Here is a 25,483-nt window from a genome sequence, read left to right as displayed (position 1 = left end):
TAGGATTGCAGACGTTATTTACAAAACGTTATCATTCGAAAAAATATCTTAAACATAATTTCGTTATTAAATTACTGGGAAAATTGATAATTAAAACATATAATATACTTTGAAGTATTTACATGTACGTATTGAATATTGTCAAAGATGGAAATTACTAGTAAACACAAAGAAAACAAAAATTATGGTGTTTAGAAAATCAGGCAGATTGCCACAGAACTTATGTTTTATGTAAAACGATCAAAAATTAGAGATTGTATCAAGCTTCAAATATCTGGGTGTGCTATTTACCTCAGGTGGCTCATACTACGAGCATGACAAACTGTTAGCTGGACAAGCTTTAAAGGCGATATTCAAAATGAATAAGTATTTATATAAGTTTACAGACTTGTCACCTAGACACACATTAGGTCTGTTCGACAAATTAATTATGCCAATTTTAACGTATTCTTCAGAGGTGTGGGGTTTCTACAAAGCTCCGCAGGTAGAAAGAACTTATCTTAGTTTTTGTAAAAGACTATTGGGTGTTAAAACAGCAACACAAAATGACTTTGTATATGGCGAACTTGGAAGACAAAGCATAGTTTCATATAGGATTTTCAATATTATAAAATATTGGTTAAAAATATGCACATGCACAGAATCTAAATATATTAAGCAAACATACTTAATGTTAAAAAATGACACTGTTAATGACCCAAACATAACAAACTGGGTAGCAAATGTTAAGCGAATACTTGTAAAGCTAGGTTTTGAACATGTATGGCTGAATCAAGGTGTCGAAAACAAAGAATATTTTATTTTCATTCTAAGGCAAAGAATAAGAGACCTATGGCTGATTGATTTTAATAACAGATTGGAAGAATCGACAAGAGCTATATTCTTTAGAAAAAAAGTTAACTTTAGTTTTAGCAAATACTTAGATGTTATCACTATTCGTAAATATAGAATAGCTTTATCACGTTTACGAATGTCATCTCATAGATTAGCTGTTGAATCTGGTAGATGGAGAAAGCCGGTTTGTGTCCCTTTTAATGAACGTATATGCCCACTTTGTAACGTTCTATAGGACGAGTACCATTTTGTACTTGAATGCAACATATTCAAAGAACTGCGTGTTAAATATATCAAGAAATACTATTGAAACCATCCTAGTAATTTTAAATTTATTGCTTTAATGACATCTGAAAATGTATCAGAAATACGAAATCTAAGTTTGTTTGCATATCATGGTTTCAAAAACGCCAAGAGCTGCACAGTGCACTATAGGTGTTATAGATGGTATAGATCTCATTATAAACTATTGCGGCTGTACATGTAGGTATATTTACTGTCACGATTGTTTTTTGATATGGAATGTTTTGGCAATTTACATGTTAGTTAGTATTGTAATGGATTAGTTGTTTCTGAGAATGATTACGTTGCTGAAGTCCTAAGTTGTTTGTTAAATATTATTGCTTAAGTACTTATCACCAAGCTGTGCTCTACATTTTCGTTTCGGTAGGACACGCGCGCTCTTGTTGATGGTACATTTACATAAGATTTTGACTGATCGGGGTGTATGTTCTTTCTGTTAAAGAGCAAATCCCTCTATGGTTATTTTAAATATATTTGGGAGTTTTCACCAGCGTAAAGTCATTGCTATAGTAGAGAATAATATATAATGTTTTATTTTATTGTACTATTTTGCATTACACTGCCTCTCCCTAACGAGATATCATGTGAAAGTGTGCTTCGAATTTATGTTTTATTCTCTTTAAATGTTGCCTCATTTCGACAACCTATAGAAATCATAAATCCTACTAAAGAGTAACTTACGCAAATACACATGCTATCTCGCCATCTTGTCATGCTTTGCAATGTTTTTCATCACTATGTTATATTGATGCTTTGTCAATGACCCTTTTGAGGGTTTTGGTACAAATAAACATTCTTCTTCTTCATGTACCAACAAAATGTTGGTCTAGGTATTGCACATGACAATAACATGAATAAACATCAATGCGGGTCTTGATGTATTGTTATGGAGCCTGTGACGAGTTATATTCATATCCATCCGTACAAAATAAAGTCACCGGCTTCACAAAATTTAACTTCCAAAAATGACCCTTGACGTTTTGAGATAGGTGCGAGGGTATTTGGTGAATACTGACGCCAAGTTATTTGAATATACAACCACGCATTAAAAATTTACATACCAGTCAAAATATTTTTAAATCCACGTGTGACCTTGACCTTCAAACTAGGACGCTTGGCCTTGCATACTACATCGTTTGTAATGGAGACTGTTCGTTACATTTATATCCATCCATACAAAGTAATGTCACCGACCTGACAGAATTTAACTTCTAAATTTGACCTTTAAAGGGGTTGAAAGAATGACATGTGCCTTGCACACAGCATATTATCTTATTATGGGAAACATTTGTTCCATGTCCTTCTGAATTAATGACTGGCAGAGTTACGGACTGGACATAAAACAGACCCTGTTAAACTTTTGACTTCCATGTGTGACATCAACCTTGAAGTTTGGGTTGTGGGTCTTGTGCGTGACACATCGTCTCATTATGGAGCATTTGTGCCAGGTAATTTCAAAATCCCTTCGTGGATGGCGGAGTTATAAACAAGACACGAAGCGTGGCGTACGGACGGAAGCACGGAATTCTTACGAACGGACATCTGTTTGGCATTTCTTTTGTTACAAAGTTTCTAACAAAATTGTCTTAAAGTACCCAGTTAGCAGTGCGAGATGAATAGAATTTACCAATGCCTTTTATAATCAGTTTTAACCCAAATATACATGTCTTTTGGTTTCTCAGCAGCCCATTTATGTCCCAGTTTTTTTTTCCTATAAAAAACGAGACTGACAGTAACAATTAGGCGCATTTTCTTATTATGTCGAATCAAGACAAGAATATCATAGAACGGTGAATTAACAATGATAACAATAAGCACCATCGAAAAAAAAGTATTTATAAAATCATATTTGGATTTCGAGTTGTCCAGTATCGAATGCTGGATTAATTTGGCCACTCTCTTGATTATCTGAGGATGTCCGCCTCCTATGCACAGGTTTCGCTGGTGGACGAGGTACAGGTTTCGCTGGTGGACGAGGTACAGGTTTCAAAGGTGGACGATGTACAGACTCAAAAGGTGGACGCAATGCTTGCTTCAAAGGCACTTCAGGCTTCTCATTTTCTGCACTAGCTGAGGAAATTTGTCGTCTTGGAACAGGTTTAGTAGGTGGTTTGAGAGACTGAATCACATCACCAAGTCGTTTTATAGTATCTACCTCCTCATACCCATTATTCATGCTTTCATGTTCCGTTTCCTTTGCAGGACTACCGTTGTCGGCATTTATACTGGTATCAGTGCCAGTCCTTTGACTTTTGTTCTTTGATTTTATTCGAGGAATTGGTCTTGGTGGTATGCTTGGCAACACTTTTCTTTTTTCATCGTCAGATATGTTTTTAGAAATTTGATCGTCAGATATTTTTTTAGAAATTTGACTATCGTTGTTTACAAAACCTGTATAGTCAATAGTTTTTTTAACATTTTCGTTCTCTGAACTATCAATGTCGGGTAAACGCCTTGGGTGATTCTGTGGTAATGTCGGTCGACTATTCTGTGGAATTTTCTGGATTTCTCCTATACTGTCATAGCCATCAGGTATGGTTATACCATTAAGGGAGGACATAGGCATCCTGTCTACATTCCTATCGATTGTATCTGTAGATGAGTTTGACATACCACTCGCTCTTTTATAGTGTACGGGCTTACTCGTTCGTTTGCTTAAATCAGGACTTGGTTTTGGAGCTGAAAATGCTTTCTTCTTTGGCTTGTTTGGTGGTACTAGAGGTTTAACCTTAGGTTTATTTGGTGCTGTATAATGAACGTCATCTGTAGTTGTTACTGGCATGGTAGCAGGCATCATATATCCATCAATGTGCTCTTTAATAAAATAAAAAAAACAACATCATATGAGCTTCTACAGAAATAAAACAAGATGTGTTTATTCTACTTTCTCGTTAAACAGCATGTCCAAAATATTTTTCTACTTTCTATTAAATTCATTAGAAAATTATACATATCAATTTGATAAACGTGCACTTATGACAAAAGGACATGTATGTCTGAGTATTACAAATATTCCACAGCCGACCAACATACGAATAAACTATGACACAAATGTTCATTCTCAGTATAGTTGTGCGTAAAGTGGTATATTTCTATCACACGGCACTGCGGTGGAATGATCATTGTTATATACAAACATCAAGTGTTCAGGCCACATATGCACCATCAGGCTGTACGGCTGTATACATTATGTCTTTTTAATTTGATCTTAATATGTACTGTCTCCATTTTTTTCGTTATGTCGTTATGTTTTTGAAATGCAGGTTAGGTTAAAAACATCATGATGAAAAAAAACGTATATATATAAACGTTTTTAAGTTTGACGATGTTAGACTAGTTATTGTTGGATCACAATATGTATCCGTGTAAGAAATAATGCCCTAAGCCCACGCGATTATTGATAATTGTGTATGATTTAAACTGACAATGCAAAAAATAAATGGCTGTTTCAGAATTTGGTAAAACCCAATCTTCCTAGTCAAAAATGCAAAGTACGTAAATCACGATATGGCGTAGTGCGTATAATGTAAATAAAGTGAGAAAATGGATGTAAAACCAATTAATCGGTAAAAAGCTTGACAAGAGTAGTTTAAAGTTCAATAAGAGTAGTTTAAAGAGTAGTGTAAAGCTCGACAAGAGTAGTTTAAAGCGATTAATGATGAAGGAATGTTATGGTGTATATTTTATATAAAAAAAAAGTTGTTAGTTTTAGTAAAGAATGTGGACAAATGGGTTCGTGGGGAACTAGAAGTGGATAACTATATTATAAACTGTAGTAGCAGGATCCAGACATTTACTTACATTTGCTGTAATAATCAAACGCTTACCAAGTTTCTGTAATCACACGACACGTGTAAGTAACGGAAATAATGCTATATATCATTTCAAGTAATTCTGTTATTTCTTACACTATAGTCAACACTTTTATTGAACTAACTCAAAATAAGTACAGAACAATTAGACTTTAAAACCAACTAAAAACCCTAAATCCTTCTGTGACATTCCTGTACATAAGTCTATTTTGACACACATAATTGTTAAAATACTCACCAGAGGAACCATCCCCAATGACGCTTATCGGAATATTTGCAACACTGGGTTGAGAGGATAGATTACTTCCTCGTCTCGGGGGAGGATGGTGTGGCTTCTCTCTCATTACTGATACAAAACCGATATTATCCTGTAAAGTTTAGAAATGCATTGTACAAAACTTATATTTTCCTGTAATACAAAACCCGTATTATAATGGAAAGGAGAGAAATCCATTGAACAAATCCGATATTATCTTGTACGTGTAAGAAATGCAATAACCTTTAGCCTGCTGGCGGCAAGTGATTCTGCCACTGCAACCAGTGCAGACCAAGATCAGCCTGCACATGCGTGCAGGCTGATCATGGTCTGCACTGTTCGCCATTCAGTCAGTATATTTTTGGTAAGCACCCCTTTCAAAAGTTAATGGCACTGTCCAAATTGAAAGATGGCCAAGTTCATTATAGAAATTTAGCAGGTGGAGGGTTAAATAATAGCGATATTATCTTGTAAATGCAAGAAACGCATTTAACAAAACTGATATTATCTTGTAAATGCAGGAAATGCATTGAACAAACTGAAAACACAACGTTACCTCGAAGTAAATCATATAACATCTATTAATATCTTTACACTTTCATGTATAAGTAATTATGTAAGAGCAGTAATAATCATACATACGTATGCGTTATCCACGGACGGTTTACGTCCATTTGCGGCTGCCTTTTTCGCCTTCCTTCGCTTCAGGAATATACACATGATTACAACCAATACAGTTACAACTACCGCTCCTGCCACACAACCAGCAACAACAAAAACCAAGCCTGAATCTAAGAACGTATTAAACAGTATATAAAGCATGCTTTAATGAACCACAAAAGTCGTGGAGGTTGTGCGTATGAGCGGGTATGATACGGGTACTGAATTGTCCAGAAAGCGGATTCGTGAGAGATTCAAATAAGCGTAAAGTTTCGTCACAATCGGGCTAGAATAGATTAGTACAAACTTCACCAAAGATATGCGATTATATAACTACGTTTGATGTTTTCAGACACGCATGCAGATATCGGCTGGAAATGTACGAAAGTAGAAAATGTGAAAAATAAACTAAAATGTGAACAAGAAATATATCAACAGCGCGAGAACTATTTCTTTTGGGCAACTGAATAATGAAACTGTCAAAGAGTACAATATAAGAATAATGGAGTCCAATCAAATATTTGTATAAAATAATATTCTGATTAAGACGCTGCACGGGGACGTAGTGTGTTGCATATTTCATAACCTCACATGTAGAGACTGTCATTAAGAATCTGCTATCACTTTTCTTGCTTACCTTCTAGGTTTCCATTGGAACTTCTTATTAATTTGCTGTAACATTTAAAACTGCTGGTTTGTCGTATTTTTTATAGAAAGTTGTTGAACATGTGTAATGATTCAAGCATGTTTTAAAATACAGGCAGACGCTATAATAAGGTTACCTTGTGCTTCCACAGGTGTTTCTGTGGAGGTAATTTCTGTTTGTTTTGTAATTTTTGTGGTACTTTCCGGTTTAGTGCGTGATGGCTGTGTTCCCCTTGTAGCTGTTGTTTTCGTGGTAGAAGCTGATTTTCTTGTAACAGTTGTGGGTTTTGTAGTAGGTGGTGTTGTTGTTGTTGTTGTCGTTGTAGGTGTGGTCCGTTTTGTTGTAGGTGTGGTCCGTTTTGTTGTAGGTGTGGTCAATTTTATTGTAGGTGTGGTCAATTTTGTTGTAGGTGTGGTCCTTTTAGTTGTCGTAGACGTTGTTGTTGTAACTGTTTTTGCCGGATCAAAACACGTTTCACAACAGATGGTTAGTTCTTGAGCAGTATACCGCCAGCAACTATCACTGCGACATCCGCTAGCCTTGTCACCGAATTCACACCCTGAATTATACGATAGAGTTACTTCCTGTGTTTTATATCATAGAAGGTTATTATCCTTCTCGTCATGACTCTAATATATCAAATCTTATATTGATATAAATTCTGCAGTTTTTATGATATTTAGTTCATTTTGATAAATATAAATTCATGTTTTCGCTTAATAAAACTAAAAGCATTCTCTTTGTGAGATGAAAAATATGATTGTTGAAATTCTACCTGGTAACGCGGAATTCTTTACTTGTGCACATGTTCCACAACAGTACTCTTCATTGCTGTAGCATCCGTATCTTGGCATACTGGAGCAAAAGCTTCTTCCGTGATCACCAAATTCACATGCTGTATTCAAAATTTGTATGATTTAATGATATTATACCAAATATATAATAAAGAACAACTCAAACTTTTGAACACTGTTTTACTATTTCTTTTCTATCATGTTTAGGCTTGGAGACTAGATACAGCAAGCTATGCTTTACCACATGTTTCATAGAATTTCTGATATCAATATTTGACAAAGATATAATTAAGAAAATTTCTAAGTTAAGAAAGAAAAGTTTCCAGATTCGGTAGCTTCTCTTGGCTGACCCGGACAAAAGCTGAAATATTTTATATTAAATACAAACTGATAAATAACAAATTGTTCAAATTTCTTTTCGTATGCGCTTTTATCTTTGTATATTAAGTGATATAAAATCATATCATGGTTAAATGGATGGAGTGAATACGAAATTTTACCTATTTAATCTAATAACATTGAACTTAATCCAACAGATGGAACAATGTGTGTGGTCCTTGTTTTAATGGGATCAACAATTATATCAAAATAACCCCATGGGTTTTAAATGATATGGAAGTTACAAAATTTGACGGGTGGACGGACAAGCGAACGAACAACTTACTGAACGAAACTAGGTCTCAGTGATACATACTTGCCCTTACTAGAAAAATTAGCAAAACTAGGTCTTAGTTATGCATGCTTGCACGTAAACCCTTACTAGAAAAAATAGCAAAACTAGGCCTTAGTTATGCATGCTTGCACGTAAACCCTTACTAGAAAAAATAGCAAAACTAGGTCTTAGTTATGCATGCTTGCACGTAAACCCTTACTAGAAAAGATAGCAAAACTAGGTCTTAGTTATGCATGCTTGCACGTAAACCCTTACACTAGAAAAAATAGCAAAACTAGGTCTTAGTTATGCATGCTTGCACATAAAGACGAGTACTACAATGTACTTGTCTTTCAGTGACAAACGTTTTCCCTAAACACCGCTAAACACGAGAATTAGGTCTAAGAGATAATACTTGTCCCTATAGTTAACACGAGTTGTAACTGAACGAATTGTGTTTCAAAGAGAAATTTCTTGCCCATTATCACTATCAGTAATTAAGTGACCGAAACTAGAGATACATACTTGCATCACCCGTTCTCTTGGAATTGCAGCTTTCACAACAATTTCCCCCGGTGTAATCACCGTAACATTTCGCAGGGTCATCCGCTATATATTGTGCACAGGTTTTACCCGTGTTATCAAAAAGACCTGGTCTGTCTCCAATTGCACAATTATCTGCGTTGTTATTTGGGGCACGTGCTGATGCCACACACCTTCCCTGGTCACACCACTGCAACGACAAAAGGGGAAAATCAATATTTCGTCTCCTGGGAAATTGACTTGAAAAGTCAAGAAAGTTAACTGTCGATACACTTTGTTTTATGTAATGACACGAACTTACACCGGTTACCGAAGATGGTTATTGTATATGTGGAGATGCGACACTCACATCGACTTACGAGGATGGTTATCATATATGTGAAGATACGAAACTCACATTGACTTAACGAGGATGGTTATCATATATGACTCACATCAACTTAACGAGGATGGATATCATATATGTAAAGATAAGAGACTCACATTGACTTAATGAGGATGGTTATCATATATGTGAAGATACGAAACTCACATCGACTTAACGAGGATGGTTATCATATATGTGAAGATACGAAACTCAAATCGACTTTACGAGGATGGTTATCATATATGTGAAGATACGAAACTCACATCGACTTAACGAGGGTGGTTATCATATATGTGAAGATACGAAACTCAAATTGACTTAACGAGCATTGTTATCATATATGTAGAGGTGGTCACATCATATATGTGACGATACGAAACTCACATTGACTTAACGAGGATGCTTATCAAATATGACTCACATCGACTGAACGAGGATGGTTATCATATATGCGAGGATACGAAACTCACATCGACATAATGAGTATGGTTATCATTTATGACTCACATCGACTTAACGAGGATGGTTATCATATATGTGAAGAGACGAAACTCACATCGACTCAACGAGGATGGTTATCATATATATGACTCACATTGACCTAACGAGGATGGTTATCATCATATATGTGAAGATACGAAACTCACATCGACTTAACGAGGATGGTTATCATATATGACTCACGTCGACTTAACGAGGATGATTATCATATATGTGGAGATACGAAACTCACATTGACTTAACGAGGATGGTTATTATACATATGAAGATACGAAACTCACATCGACTTAACGAGGAACTTAACGAGGATGTTTATCATATGGTCAGAGACCACCAATTCAAAAAAGTACAGAGAACTTACTGGGAATGAGGTAATTGTATACCTGGGAATAAGGTAACGTCAGTGCGTTTTGATTGGTCAGTCATGTAAACAAACCCAGGAAGTGATTATTTTTTCAAAATTGATGTTTTTTCACTGCATTTACAGTATTTTATTATACATTTTGACAAAATTTGCTACATTTTATGTGGATTGAAAAAAAGTTTTATCAAACGAATTTCTCCCGCCATGTTAATGATGTAAACAGGGGGTCATCTCATTCACACGAAAATTACTTAAATAAAGTATCACTATTCATATGTTTTTCGTCCGATATTTTGGTAGAACTAAGATAGCTCTTGAAAAATTTGTAATTAGATATACATGTTTCGATGTATGGAAGGCCGTACACGCCATAATGTTACAATGTAAGTCTATGAGAAAACAATTGGTGGTCTCTAACCATATATGTGAAGATAAGAAACTCACATTGACTTAACGGGTGTGTGTGCGTACGTACGTGCGTGCGTGTGTGTTTAACGCCTTTTTCAACAATTTTTTCAGTCATATACTTGTAGTAGCAGTAAATACAATGCCAAACTTTATAGTGCTGCTTCACTGGAATATCACGCGGTAGACACATGACATGATACCCAACCCAGTCAAATTATACTGACGCCGGGCTGACCAGTCCTGGCACTATCCTCTTAATGCTGGATGCCAGCCGAGGAAGCTACTAGTACATTTTTACGTCTTTGGTATAACGCGGCCAGGGATCGAACCCACGACCTCCCGCACTCGAAGCGGGCGCTCTACCACTAGGCTACCGAGGTGGTTTGACTTAACGAGGATGGTTATCATATATGACTCACATCGACTTAACGAGGACGGTTATCATACATAAGGGTATACTAAACTCACATCGATCAACAAGGACGGTTATTATACATTAGGGTACATCAGGATATACGAAACTCGCATCGTCTTAACGAGGATGGTTATCACATATGACTCATATCGACTTAACGGGGACGGTTATTATACATAAAAGTATACTAGTACTAAAATCAAATCTATCAACAAGAACGGTTATTATACATCAGGGTTTACGAAACTCACATCGATCAACAAGGACGGTTATTATACATCAGGGTACATGAGGGTATACGAAACTAGCATCTATGAACAAGGACGGTTATTATACATGAGGGTATACGAAACTCACATTGATCAACAAGGACGGTTATTATACATCAGGGTACATCATGCTATACGAAACTCACATCGATCAACAAGGACGGTTATTATACATAAGGGTATACGAAACTGACATCTGTCCACAAGGATGATTATTAAACATGAGGGTACTGGTATACGAAACTCACATTGATGAACAAGGACGGTTATTTATATACATATGGGTATACGAAACCAGACGATTATCATACACTAACCTATATGGAGACTGCTATACTTATATTTTTTTCCAAGTCAGAAAAAAATGTTTTACTTTGCAGGGATGTTGAAATTGAAATGGTTGTATAAACACCTTTCTTTTCATAACAACGAAGTTTTTGATCTTATATGTAAATATACTTAGTATAATGGTGAACTAACTTCGAGACTGAACGAACTGTCCCTTCTGCAGGCACGCTGCTATAAAAATGTTATATATATATATATATATTCGCCTTATGCACGATGTTTTCCTCTTAAGGTATACCTTTTTATTAGTGTAGTAATATCTTATTTTTTCTTCATTGTTTCAACTGAAGGGAAATGTGTTATAATAGTACAACACATTCCTTCTTACTCTAATTCAGACTTCACTTTTTGCGTAACACATACATACCTTCCCTTTACCACAAGGTGTGCCCTCTGCAGGAATGGTGCTGTAGCACTGTGACGTGCCTGGCTGGTTACAATACATTAAGATACAGATTGTATCATAATCTTGAATCGACTGAAAAAGGTTTATGTAATGTTTTAAAAATATATATGCTATGGACCAGGTTATGTGCATTAAGTATAACAACAGGATTAAGAATGAAATGATTAATGTGAATGGTCAGAATATCATCAATGGTAAGCAATATCTATGATAACAACCTGCACCTCCAGTATGCACTTTAAGTGTACGTATATTTTTCTGAAAACATTCTCCAAGTATCATTTATGATAAGCCTCCTACCTACTAGATATGCTTCAATAATAATGCAATGTGGCTTCGTCTTGTTCTTATGACGGGGTGATACTTACCCTACAGACATATGATCCTTCTCCAAATCTATAAACACATGTATCATCGGCAGGATACGCCTCAGCCATGGGCTTCAGTGTCGTTGGCAGCTTGGATGAACTACTTGTCTCCAGCATACAGTTGCTATTGCTTTTGTTTCGTAAAAAAGAAACCAACTATTGTGACTTTTAATTGAAACTGGACGCTAAAACTAATATATATCCGAATATAAAACTAGGTAAAAGATAACGTTGCAGTTTTGTTTAGCATTCTTGGATAAAAACTGCTTTTTCACTAGAGTCGCCTACGTATTGGAATAAAAAAAAATGTTGAAAAATCTTCAGTACATGCTTTTGGTAGTGTTGCTGATTTCGGGCCCCGGTTATTGATACTTACAACATGTTTATCGTTATCACATATGAAACAAGAGCTGTCACTATTCCTGACAAATGCCCGCAATCATTTATGCCAAGTAATTTTAAAATCCCTTCATCGATGGCAGAGTTATGGACGGGACAACAAACCTCTAAATGTGACCTTGACCTTAGAGCTGGATTTTGCGCAAGGCATGTCGTCTCATTATGGGGAGCATTTATGCCAAGTTATTTCAAAATGAACCGGAAACGAAACAGACCCTGTTTTCACCTTTGATGTTTTAGTGTTACCTTGACCTTGGAGCTAGCCGTCTGGGTCTTGCGCATGACACGTCGTCTCATTGTGGTGAACATTTATGCCAATTTATTTCAAAATCCCTTTATAGATGGCAGAGTTACAGCCCGGAAGAGAATTTACTCTTCGGGGGCATAAAAATAAATTTAGTTGTCGTTAAAATTTTTTTATGTGAGTGAGTAAGTGAGTTGCGTTTTACGGTGAATCGACACAAAAAAGTCATATATCGCTGATTTTTATGCGAGAATAGCGATAATACGCGTTTGTTTTGTGTATTGTCTGCAGAAGTCCTTGGGATAAGTTTGTAACCTCGACCTTTGGTCCCGGTCACAAACATTCCCGCGGCCTTCTGTAGTTAATACACAAAAAACGTGTATTATCCCTACATTGGAACTGGTAACGAATATAAAACTGGACATAAGATAACGCTGCAGTTTTGTTTGGCATTGCAACTGGTAACGAATAAACACCTGGGCATAAGATTTTTCAGCATTGGACATGGTAACGTACATACACCTGAGTATAAGATAACGTTGCAGTTTGTTAAGCACTGGGCATGGTAACGTATATACACTTGAGTGTAAGATAACGCACTGGGCATGGTAACGAATATACACCTGAGTATAAGATAACGCTGCAGTTTGTTAAGCACTGGTCATGGTAACGTATATACACCTGAGAATAAGATAACGCTGCATTTTGTTAAGCACTGGACATGGTAACGTTAAACACCTGAGTATAAGATAACGCTGCAGTTGTTAGCATGGCATGTACGTATATACACCTGAGTTTAAGATAACGCTGCAGTTGTTAAGCACTGGGCATGGTAACGTATATACACCTGAGTATAAGATAACGTTGCAGTTTGTTAAGCACTGGGCATGGTAACGTATATACACCTGAGTATAAGATAACGTTGCAGTTTGTTAAGCACTGGGCATGGTAACGTATATACACCTGAGTTTAAGATAACGCTGCAGTTTGTTAAGCACTGGGCATGGTAACGAATATACACCTGAGTAAAAGATAACGTTGCAGTTTTGTCAAACACTGGACCTGGTAACGAATATACACCTAGGTATAAGATAACGTTGCAGTTTTTTTTTAGCTCTTGACCCGGTAATGAATATACACCTGGGTATAAGATAACGTTGCAGTTTTTTCAGCTCTTGATCCGGTAATGAATATACATTTGTACACCTGGGTATAAGATAACGTTGCAGTTTTTTTTTTTGCTCTTGACCCGGTAATGAATATACACCTGAGTATAAGATAACGTTGAAGTTTTGTTAAGCACTGGACATGGTAACGAGGTAACAAATCTTATTTAGAACTACAGTCTGCTGTCAATACATACAATAAATATACTTAATTAGGAGTTGTTAGACCATAGTATTCTCACCTGTCAAGATTGTTTATGTATGCTTTAATTTTTTGTGCAGAACAAGATGAAAACTTCCAGAGATTTTGTCCTCTAACTTGGTCATTAACAACACTGTTAACGCTAGCCATTATGTAGTTGTCATTTCCGTTACACGTGTTACCATCACCGTCATGTAAGGCACCCAGGCTGTAAAATAAATATTATTTTACGAGCAACAAGTGTCACTACTGAATTGGATAATAATAATTAAGAATAAATAATGAATTAAGCTTACAATGAACTACTGACACACTTACCTCTGAACTACTGACACACTTACCTCTGAAGTACTGACACACTTACCACTGAACGAACTACTGACACACTTACCACTGAAGTACTGACACACTTACCACTGAACGAACTACTGACACACTTACCTCTGAAGTACTGACACACTTACCACTGAACGAACTACTGACACACTTACCTCTGAAGTACTGACACACTTACCACTGAACGAACTACTGACACACTTACCTCTGAAGTACTGACACACTTACCACTGAACGAACTACTGACATACTTACCTCTGAAGTACTGACACACTTACCTCTGAAGTACTGACACACTTACCACTGAACGAACTACTGACACACTTACCTCTGAAGTACTGACACACTTACCACTGAACGAACTACTGACACACTTACCTCTGAAGTACTGACACACTTACCACTGAACGAACTACTGACACACTTACCTCTGAAGTACTGACACACTTACCACTGAACGAACTATTGACATACTTACCTCTGAACTACTGGCACACTTACCACTGAACGAACTACTGACATACTTACCTCTGAAGTACTGACACACTTACCTCTGAAGTACTGACACACTGACCACTGAACGAACTACTGACATACTTACCTCTGAAGTACTGATACACTTACCTCTGAACTACTGACACCCTTACTTCTGAAAACATGCATTTAATGATAGTCTCTTTCCTGAATGTCATTTATCTTATTTCATATCTACACATAAAACTGGAGTGAATCAGTTTTTGTCCATCGGGAATGATTTATTTCCGTTGTGAATACTACTTTTTGATCCACCATGTCCGTAAGAGTGTTTAGTGATTTTCAGATTTATTTTGCAAGACCCAGATCAAAGTTATAAACTACGCGACAGGTCCCCATTAGACTGGCTCCCGTACCTACGTTTTTGTCTGTCATATTTTTCGTATGTTAAGTTTTCCTCACTAACAGAGGACGTAACTCCAGCAGGTTGTTTCTGTATTAACATGTTTATTGCTCCTGGCTCCGAACATATGTTATGTATAGCCGTTAGATAAAAATGTAATATTTTAGAGACTTAAAATTTGCTTATAAAATGTTTGCAGTATTTGTTTAAAAAAAAAAAAGAGTAACCATTCAGCCAGGGAGTCAGGCAACGTCTTAATGGGTGGCGGTAGGATTTTTTTTTTAATTCAAATGTGTCTTAAAATTATCAGTTTTACAACCAAATGCTTTTCTGACAAGTGATTTTTTTTTCTGTTGTTTCGAATTATATTGCTTTCATGCTTATCAAGACATCTTGAAGACCAAAACGGAAAATTTGGAAGTTCTTCTATTACCATTGTTACATGCTTTAACATTGAAATATACCTTTCCAACTCGCTCCTTTTGATATATTAAAACCTAATTAGAATTTTTTGAAAATTAAAGTTCCTTCAGAATGATGTTTAATATAAATGATATTTCATGCTTAAAAAGAGAACTAATGAGAAATTGTAACATAAAAGGTGGACCAAACAGTTTTCATACTAAATAGATATAACTATTAATACCTATGTCCAAGTTCATGAGCAGCCGTTGTCATGGTTACGAAGTTGAAGCTGTCCTCAACTATAGATGTACTATCTGAGGTACAGAGGACTTCAGTGTATGCAATCCCTGAAAATATACAAGTTAACCTACAATTTCTTCATACATGCTTCAACATTTCATTTGAGAATGCCTTAAATCAAATAAAACAGGAGTTAGCATCTTACTAGTACATGACATTCAACAAGAATTCTTCTCTAAGGGCATATTGAGTGCATTCGCAAAGTAAACCGCTGTCCAATTATCAACGTATTTTGTATAAACATTGCATCAATATGTATAAGAATATTACGTTTATTAAGTTATTTAACATTGTTCTGTACAATACGGAGATGTATTTGGACGAGTAGATAGATAGATATGATAGGATAGGATAGGATAGGAATTGGGATAGGGATAGGGATAGGGATAGGGATAGGATAAGATAAGATGATAGGATAGGATAGGATAGGATAGGATAGGATAGGATAGGATAGGATAGGATAGGATAGGGATAGGGATAGGGATAGGGATAGGATAGGACAGGACAGGACAGGATAGGGATAGGGATAGGAATTGGGATAGGGATAGGGATAGGGATAGGATATGAATTGGGATAGGGATAGGGATAGGGATACGATAAGATAAGATGATAGGATAGGATAGGGATAGGGATAGGGATAGGGATAGGGATAGGGATAGGGATAGGATAGGGATAGGATAGGGATAGGGATAGGGATAGGGATAGGATAGGGATAGGGATAGGGACAGGGACAGGGACAGGGACAGGGACAGGGACAAGGATAGGATAGGATAGGATAGGATGGGCATGGGCATGGGCATGGGCATGGGCATGGGCATGGGGATGGGGATAGGATAGGGATAGGGATAGGGATAGGGATAGGATAGGATAGGATAGGGATAGGGATAGGGATAGGGTAGGGATAGGGATAGGGATAGGATAGGATAGGATAAGATAGGATAAGATAAGATGATAGGATAGGATAGGATAGGATAGGATAGGATAGGGATAGGGATAGGGATAGGGATAGGATAGGATAGGATAGGATAGGATAAGATAATAGGATAGGATAGGATAAGATAGGATAGGATAGGAAAGGATAGAATAAGATAAGATAAGATAAGATAAGATAGATAGATAGATAGATAGATAGATAGATAGATAGACAGATAGATAGATTTTAATATTGTTCTGTATAAAACGGAGATGTATTTGGACGAGTAGATAGATAGATAGACAGATAGACAGACAGACAGACAGACAGAATAAGATATAGAGAATCTGTCATTGGTCTTCGGTTAAGATCAGAAAATCCCAACCCGAGGGCGCACCGCTCAAGTCTTAAACGAGACTGTGCGGTATCATATTGTATCATAGCTCGGTGTTTTTTCTTAACAAATTTGATGCAGGTAATTCGTATACTCTGAGTACAGAGTGCGGTAACTAAAAGTGTGCAGGTATTTAATACCCGCACGCTAGTTACCGCACTGTTGGATAGGAAAGTATGCCAGCGTGTCTGGAACAGTAGACAGCGAAGTGTATTTTATTGATTTTCTGCTCTAGCATTGGTTTGTTTAACCTGGACTTTACACATTTGTAAAGCAAGGATTTTAAGTACTCACTGAACTGCTGTATATGGCAATGTGGAACGCTTACAACTACCATATATGGATGGCTATGATACAAAACAGAAAGAACATTAAAACTCTCGGGTAAAAGATTTATACTCGGGGGCTACGCCCCCTCGTACAAATCGTTTACCCTGGTATTTCAATGCTCTTTCTACTACATACACTACCTCTGTTGAATCAGTTAAACAGATGTATAGTCACATACTGAAAGTCACTTACCGGAACTATCTCCAGATCCTGCACTTACAACGTCATATCTATCAAAACAGTGAAAATCAATGGTGTTACTTTCATATAACAGTTCGAAATATCTATGATAGTAAAAGAATAACATGTCTTTAAAACATTTTCTTTCTTTCTTTTTTTTTTTTTTGAAAGTCTATCCCGCTTAAAAAAAACTAAAATTCAGTTACCCCGATGTTTGTAATTTGTATTAATTTTGTTAAAGCTGTCCAAAATAAACAATTTGATAGCATATATGTTGAGTAGAAATATATACCCTGTGAAACCCATGGCATGATCAAACTGTGGCATATTAGTTTGATCTTTTATCCACTGCGTGAAGGATTCAAGAGTTGCACTACTCGACACTCTGCCATTGACCATGTTGTCCTCAGACCAAGGTGATGACTGTGGAGTCTGTATAATTATATAAATAGATAGCTCGCAAACTACAATCTAAGCATACAATCCCAATATTTGAAATAAGGTATCTCTAAATTACTGATTATTGAGCACTTGGACACAACTTCCGTCAGAAAATAAGAAAAATCATAAAAAGAAACAAATCAAATGCGACTTACATCAGCAATATATACACCCGCCAACAGTATATCAAAAAAGATGTTTTCTTCTGAAAGTGTTTTATAGCGTATATCAACCTGAAACATAATAATAATAATAATAATAATAATAATAATAATTAATAATCCAAAAGCGTAACTGGAAAAGAACTTGAGCAATCTTCGTACAAGCTGACGAAGTATCTTCAGTACAACAAAATGAAAAAAAAAATGGTATCATTGAAAACTCCAATCGGAGTATACGTATTGTAATTTACTCTAGGCTAACATTTAATGAATTAAATCTTATGGTAGAAAAGAATAGGATGTACTGACATCAATGAGGAGAAAATGAATTTGTCTTACTGAGTTGATGATATAAGCGATATACTGCATCACAAGCTGCACGGCGTCAGAATGCCTGCTTGCACCTGACGTCATATCATACCAACTGAAATAATAGTTTGTAACTTATAAAACACGTCATATCATACAAACTGAAATTACAAAAAGACGTCATATCATACCAGCTGAAAACGTGTTTAACTTTTCTATAATTTATAAACAATTAAAGTAATGTATAATGCCTTTCAAACTTAATTTAACTGTTGTGGAAAAAGACCTGAAGTGTAGTAGAAAATCTCTGAATAATGAAATATTTCATCAATTATTTACCGCAGAGATTTTTTCCAAAGCTAAATTAAATTCGGTCGAATATGAAAAAGACGTGATAACATACAACTTGTAACTTTTGTAATCGATAACAGATAGCACCTCGACGCTGTATGTCTCTATTTGTCGTCTGTTTCTTCTATTACCATAGTTACCTTTAACTACGTGCTGTCGAAATGGAGGAGACAGAGCATCGGACACAGCACCTATTGCAAAAATAAGCAAATTTTATATTTGTTTGTACAAACATTATTGTATATGGTATTGGACGTTGTTTCTTTAATTGCTGTAAGTAGAAGTATCAGTAACAGAGATATTTATAAGTGAATGTCTTTTCAAAACAAAAAGTGCTATTTTTGCTTACTGAATTTCAGGTAGATGAAAATTTGGTAAGTAAAACCAGCAGCCGTTTGAACTTTTAACTAATCATAAAGAAGATGTTAATGTAGTTTATCATATTCGGGAACATTTTCTTTTACTTTTTTATACCTTGTGGAGTAATGCTTTCAAATATAAGCTTCTGCTCTGGTACCCGCGACACTACATGACCGTCACCTTCAGTCTCAAGGTCGACATGAGGTTGTATAACGTACAGGCTGGAGTTAAGGTGAAATGTACCGAACTAAAACAGTGAAAGGGAATATTCCATTTTAACAGACACGTATTTATTTCAAAACAAAGACTTTATTTACAGTTAACGGTATTTACTGTTCTGGCAAGTGCAGCATCTGAAGACATTATGCTAGAAATAATTTTCGCTAATGTACATTTTACTTAACAAAACAAGAGTAAATATATTTTATGTACATACTATTTCCATGTTACTGACTGTTATGTTTCTGTGGCGAGTGACTAGAAATGATCCTCCAATATCCGGAGCTTGGTAGAGAGCATGTTCCTGGAATATACGTAACGATTCAACTTTTTAACATCTCTTAGATCACTACCATCAGAATTACAGGTTATGATTACTTCTATACATCAATGTAGAAAGTAAAACCAAGTAAAGTCATTCCGAAAATTTGCAATAGATCTTAAGATCACATAATAATCAACATTATTATAAAGAATATTTTTAACTCAGATATTACCTTGTCTAGCGATATATACGTTCTTTCCACTTCGCCGTTCTTTCTTAAAAATAATGGAATGGTTGTAACATCTATATTGTAGTTCTTTTCTAAAGAAATAAGACGATGTGTTCCAGCAACTCTAAGTTTCAGAACGGGTTTTTCAGGAAGATTTCTCGTGTCTCGTCGTATACGGCCAAGACTTGTGGGCGATAAAAACTCTACAGTTGTTTTCTCTGTAAATTGATTAAACCATATTTGAAACAACATAATGTTTTTATTGCTGATGATGTTGGATATACTAAAAATAACCATAACTAGATGTGACCCACCCCCACACTCACCCAAACTCCTGTTGATAATGCAAGGCTAAGTAAATGTTTAATTACGTCTGGTGGGGAGGGGGAGGGGTGGGGGAGGGGGGGAAGCGGGCATTGATACTACGAATCAATATCAATTAACACAAGATAAAAGGAAGTGAAAGAGCATTTCTGAAGGAGGGATGGGGGAAAGTCAAATTCCAAATAAAATCCCGGATGTACAACTCCATATGCTGAACAGCATTCCTATAAAGTTCCATGACTCAAGGTCAAATACCTTCTATAACACGTGGGCACAAATTTTTACACCCTAAATACATATTTTTGGGTCAAGGACCATAACGTTGGTATTGCAGAGTAAACCATTTATGCCACCTACTCAAGTATGAGGACTTCTGCCTGATATAAACAGAATACTGGGTAAATACTGAATACCATATATCTCATTACCTTAGTGCATACATTTGTAATGGTCAGGTACTGAAAAAGGTTAAGGCAGCTTTCAAGAAAATGGTCAAGTTCGACACTTAGTTGTTGTGTAAATACGTTTATACGTATGTATGTTCAGTTGAGAACAGGATTGTCTTAAACTGCCACATTTATATCAAAGTCCTGGCGAAATTTGTATTTCGTGTTTGTTTTGTTATTTTATTTCTTCTACTGAATGGCATGTTGACTAAATGTTACGTGGGATGAACACGGCTGATTTGTGTAGCTGTTGACCTGAAGCGGTTGTTAGTTTATCTTCATTGTGATCTCGTGTATCGAACATTTTCATCTTTTACCGACAAGGTATCTGTACACCGGCTGCCCCCTTTAGGCATTGCTGTAGTCAGGACAGTACACATAAATATGTATGAATTTTTTGTGAAATAATCTGAATTACAGCCAAATGTATATTTGTTTAATAAGTTTAAGCAGAGGCGCTCTCCAAATGTTGACTGTGCGAATCAATATTTTGTCACGATCAAGTCGTCTTTTTAAATCCTACTGTCTGATTTCTCTAATGTGGCACACAATTTATCCTTTATCAGACTGTAACCAATACAAGTGGTTTAGGGTTGGGGAACACAGTCCTATTACATTATCAAAAAATTTAAATTGCTATAATTAGAGTTATAACTAAAGAAAAAAAACTTCAAAAAGACACCGACATCTGCAAAATAAATTAGATGCAACAAACGAAAAAAAAGATAACTCACATATTTTCACGTATACAGATTGAAAAGTCCAGCTAAATATCCCGACCTCTACACTTCTGAATTCATACAGATATTAAACATTAATTGCTGGTAGTTTTTATTACATTGTATTAGTTTTAAGCTATAAATCGTCAAATTCATAGAAAAAAAACTTCCGCTTTGGTATAATTGGTACACGAGTGGTCCAGTCTCAAAGAAAAGAAGGCACTGTAGTCTTTTTTTTGAAAATAGCAAGGAAAGTACTTTGCCTTTGTAACGCTAGAATAATATGAAACCATGAAAGTTTTAGCCTGAAAGTTCTTGCCCGTGTAACTGTTAATCGTGCTACAATTTAGCAATCTGCATTGCAGTAATTTTTGCGTACTGAAAAATTGGGGTTTCTTTTGTTTGTTTGTTTTTTGTTTATTTTTTTTCGTTTATTTTTGGGGCAGTCTATTATTCGACTATGTTCGAATTGTAGTTCAACCATGATCATAGAAAGCACTTATTTATTTACCGTACAGTCCTCGTCTACTCCACTTGGTGGTGGCCCCCTCTAAAACGTTCATTGATGATTTATGTATCAGGACATTAATCTCGTATGTGAAGCAAACCCGCAATGAGGAAACAAATATTGTAATGACGTAACGTCAAAGTTGCAACCCATTAGTGTAACATAAAAACGACGTCAAAATCATGAAAAATCATTAGTTTACACATGATAAAAACGGGACGTCTAAATGCTATTATTTCATTTCAGGCATATTTTTGTTTTATGTTATATTATAAAAAACAATGCATACTTATATTAAAGTGTACATTTAAATGTAAAAACATTTTAACAGTACAATTAATACATTTTATAACATCTGAATGTTAAAGAACATTTTTCTGTCTCGTAAGTTTTTGTGTTTCTTTATAACTGTGAGATTTCACCCACAATGTCAAGAATGGTTTCGTGTAAATAAACCGGTAACGAAATAGAGTGTTTGCAATAAATTTCTTTAATAACACACATTACTAAACTTGAAGTAGTGCGCATTTTTTTTTCATTATCATCTTGTATGACAGAGATCCTGTTTTTGGATAGTAAAGACCGCGGTAATAATCTGAAATATACATATCAATTTTTCTGGTTCTCTTTGAAAATCCACTTTTTTAAACAAATGGCAGACCTATCTATCATTGTAGGGATATTCATTGGATTTTGCCGTTATTGAATTAATAGAAGACAGAATAAAACGTATCTTGACGTTAATTTCTTTTGACGTTAGTTTTTTAAAATGTGACAATTTTAAGAACTCATTCATCCGTAAATAAAAATATCATCTTTGAAAGCATTTTCAAAATTAGACTTTCATTTTACAGAGAAAAGTAAGCGAAATTGATCAAACTTGTTAAAATACAAAAAAGAAAACAGTATTTTTTGTTATCCCAGTTTACAAAACATGGTTAATTTTTTATATGTTTAATAATTGAAAACGTGACAATTTTAAGAACTTGTATTCCTGTAACTACAAACAAAGAAAAGGCTGATTTTTAGCTTAGCGTTGCTTATACAGATACTGTGAAAACAGCGAAGTAAAATAATCTGAAAATAGTTAGATTTTATCAGATAATGATTTTTTCTCAGCATTTTATAGCTCAACATGTCTTAATTTTGTATTATTTTAAGTGAAAATTACATAACTCAACTGCCGCGGAAAACACATCCATCTTGTTTTTTAACGTATTCACAACCGTCAAAATTACTTCACAAACGTTATCACGTTCAGTGACAAAGCATGCAAAATTTCCCGCAATTTCAGTCACGTAAAAAAAGAATAATTTCCCTAAAAGTACTGTTAGTTTTAAAAAATTGTTACAAATTACATACAGTTTTTTTGGCAATTGTTTCATGCAATTGGTGTTGTTATTTCATATAACTTTGATTAAACACTAACTGTTTTAATACTTTACTACAGCCTAATTATTGCTGTATATTTTGATACTTTTTTCGAGAAAATAGGATGAATAGTCATTAAAAACTTTACATTTATTTATATCACTTCAAGGAATTTTAGCATGGGTCGCAACTTTTGACGTTACGTCACTGCGTTTAAAGGCAAATAAATTGGAAGATTTTGTTTCACTATTAATGAAACAAAATCGTCTTATTACACCATTGATGTTACATGTTTACTTTTTGTTAAATAGTAACTTTACACTGAATGAATCGTACTGAAAATGATGAAGAATTTAGTTTGTAGCTGGTCCAATATTTCACTAAACTTTAATCAGATCCATTCACTAAAAACAAATGTCATCTTACCTATATATAACTGACCAGAATGCGGAATATGTAATCCCCGAAGAAGACGGAATAATGTCAAATAAAGTCCAATCCTTAACACATCATATTCCATTATCATATAGCTATTCCCTGCTTGTGTTTTCGTCTGTTTCGTTAAGTTACCTTTGTTTGAAAATATATTTAGATCATTGATAGGTATAAATTATGGGAATATTGTTTGCCTTAAGAGAAATTCAGTGAGATAACCTGTTCGATCGGAGTGTCACGTATGTTAATGTATCCTGTTCAATTATGAATATATAGCTTTTAAATAGTTTAGTCATTAACGCATTAAAACACTCATACACACCCGGATTACAGTTTTACCTTATGGATAAAGAGAAAACGCGATGTCATCAGGAAAAAGTATTGACACATAAATTGCTTCAGCAGATCCGATCTTGCCATATATAGCGACGGGTAGCTTTCATATCAACTGGAGCAGAACCAATTCATACTCGTTTACATTCGTTATACAACAGCGATCAAATCGATAAATTCTATAATTACGATGAAATATACTTTGCTATTGTGGGTTTGTCACGACTTCATGACTGGGTGGCTTAAAATTTAGGTCATGCTTTTCTGAGTCATTACTTGATGAGTAAAAAATAGAACAAGAAAGGAAAATTTATTTAAGCTAAACAGTAAATGACAATCCTTTAATAAGTTTTCATATCAGTGCAATTGTTAGTACACTGTATGTGATCTTCATGTTACTATATTTAATCCTCTATAACATGGACAGATAGGCAAAACACATATTTCACAGGTAATTCAATGATACCATCCATTCTGTAAAGGATAATAGGGAATCGATCTTACCAATTTTCGTCGCGAAGCGCGAAAATAGGGATCGATCCATCTACGGTAACATGAATGAGATATGCTATGATGAATGTGTCACAGGCATACAGACACTAAATAGAAAAATGGCGCGAAAAAATGGTAGTATTCGCATAATGGCGGATACAAATAGTCCTCAGTTTTTTTGCTCTGTAGAGCTATTTTCCTTATTTTCTTTGCACTTTTTTTGCTAAAATCACATGACAGTTCTATGATTGACATGTAGGTAGCATTTTCATGATGGAATAATAACATGACAAAAATTTTCATGGAAACTTAGATCATACACCACCAGTATAATTTGGGGAACTCATTTTTTAGCTGATTTTGCAGTTTGTGTGTTTGAGTGAAATTATTTTTCTTGCATCAAACATGACCCCCACTTTTCTTTTGATTTTTATTTACCACTGACAATATTCTTCAAGGAAATGTAGGTTACAGACATTTAAAATGGGTCCTGATGTGTGCTGCAGCCATTGGAAATAGGTCAATTTTATATAGAAGAAAGAACAACAACTATTAAGTGTGTTATAACCTCACAGAGCGTCTGACTTGTGCTTAATAAGCGTCCACATAACTTGTCCGAACGGCAACGTCTTGCACCTCAGTACAAATATGGGCGGTATTGTTTTTTATTCAAAAATCTATCTTTAAATTGATACAAACGCATATTTCTGGGCAAGCTGATGGATTGTAACGATTCCCGACTGACGCAGTGCTTATTTCATATTATATAGGAATAATTAACTAACAGTATATACGGTTTGTTTAAACATATTTTATTGCCAATATATA

The 25,483-nt window shown here is 35.3% G+C and overlaps 1 protein-coding gene across 1 annotated transcript; it reads right to left on the bottom strand.

The window, feature by feature from the left end:
- Nucleotides 1-579: 579 nt before the first annotated feature.
- Nucleotides 580-24,274, bottom strand: LOC123537879 (uncharacterized). Its single transcript, XM_045321770.2, has 19 exons — nucleotides 23,822-24,274; nucleotides 20,031-20,245; nucleotides 19,751-19,837; nucleotides 19,429-19,561; nucleotides 19,007-19,145; nucleotides 18,634-18,718; nucleotides 18,289-18,366; nucleotides 17,985-18,124; nucleotides 17,705-17,742; nucleotides 15,817-15,922; nucleotides 13,998-14,165; nucleotides 11,947-12,076; nucleotides 11,540-11,650; nucleotides 8,483-8,690; nucleotides 7,287-7,406; nucleotides 6,648-7,070; nucleotides 5,848-5,996; nucleotides 5,188-5,317; nucleotides 580-3,951 (listed from the first exon to the last, which is right to left on the bottom strand). The coding sequence occupies exons 1-19, from the start codon at nucleotides 23,919-23,921 to the stop codon at nucleotides 2,981-2,983; spliced, it is 3,531 nt and encodes a 1,176-aa protein (XP_045177705.2). The 5' UTR covers nucleotides 23,922-24,274; the 3' UTR covers nucleotides 580-2,980.
- Nucleotides 24,275-25,483: the final 1,209 nt, after the last annotated feature.

This window comes from Mercenaria mercenaria, chromosome 18 (genome assembly GCF_021730395.1).
Source record: "Mercenaria mercenaria strain notata chromosome 18, MADL_Memer_1, whole genome shotgun sequence".
In the NCBI taxonomy this organism is placed as follows: Eukaryota; Metazoa; Mollusca; class Bivalvia; order Venerida; family Veneridae; genus Mercenaria; species Mercenaria mercenaria.
The sequence above is the reverse complement of the archived record's forward strand: the minus strand, read 5'-3'. Positions and strand labels throughout refer to the sequence as shown.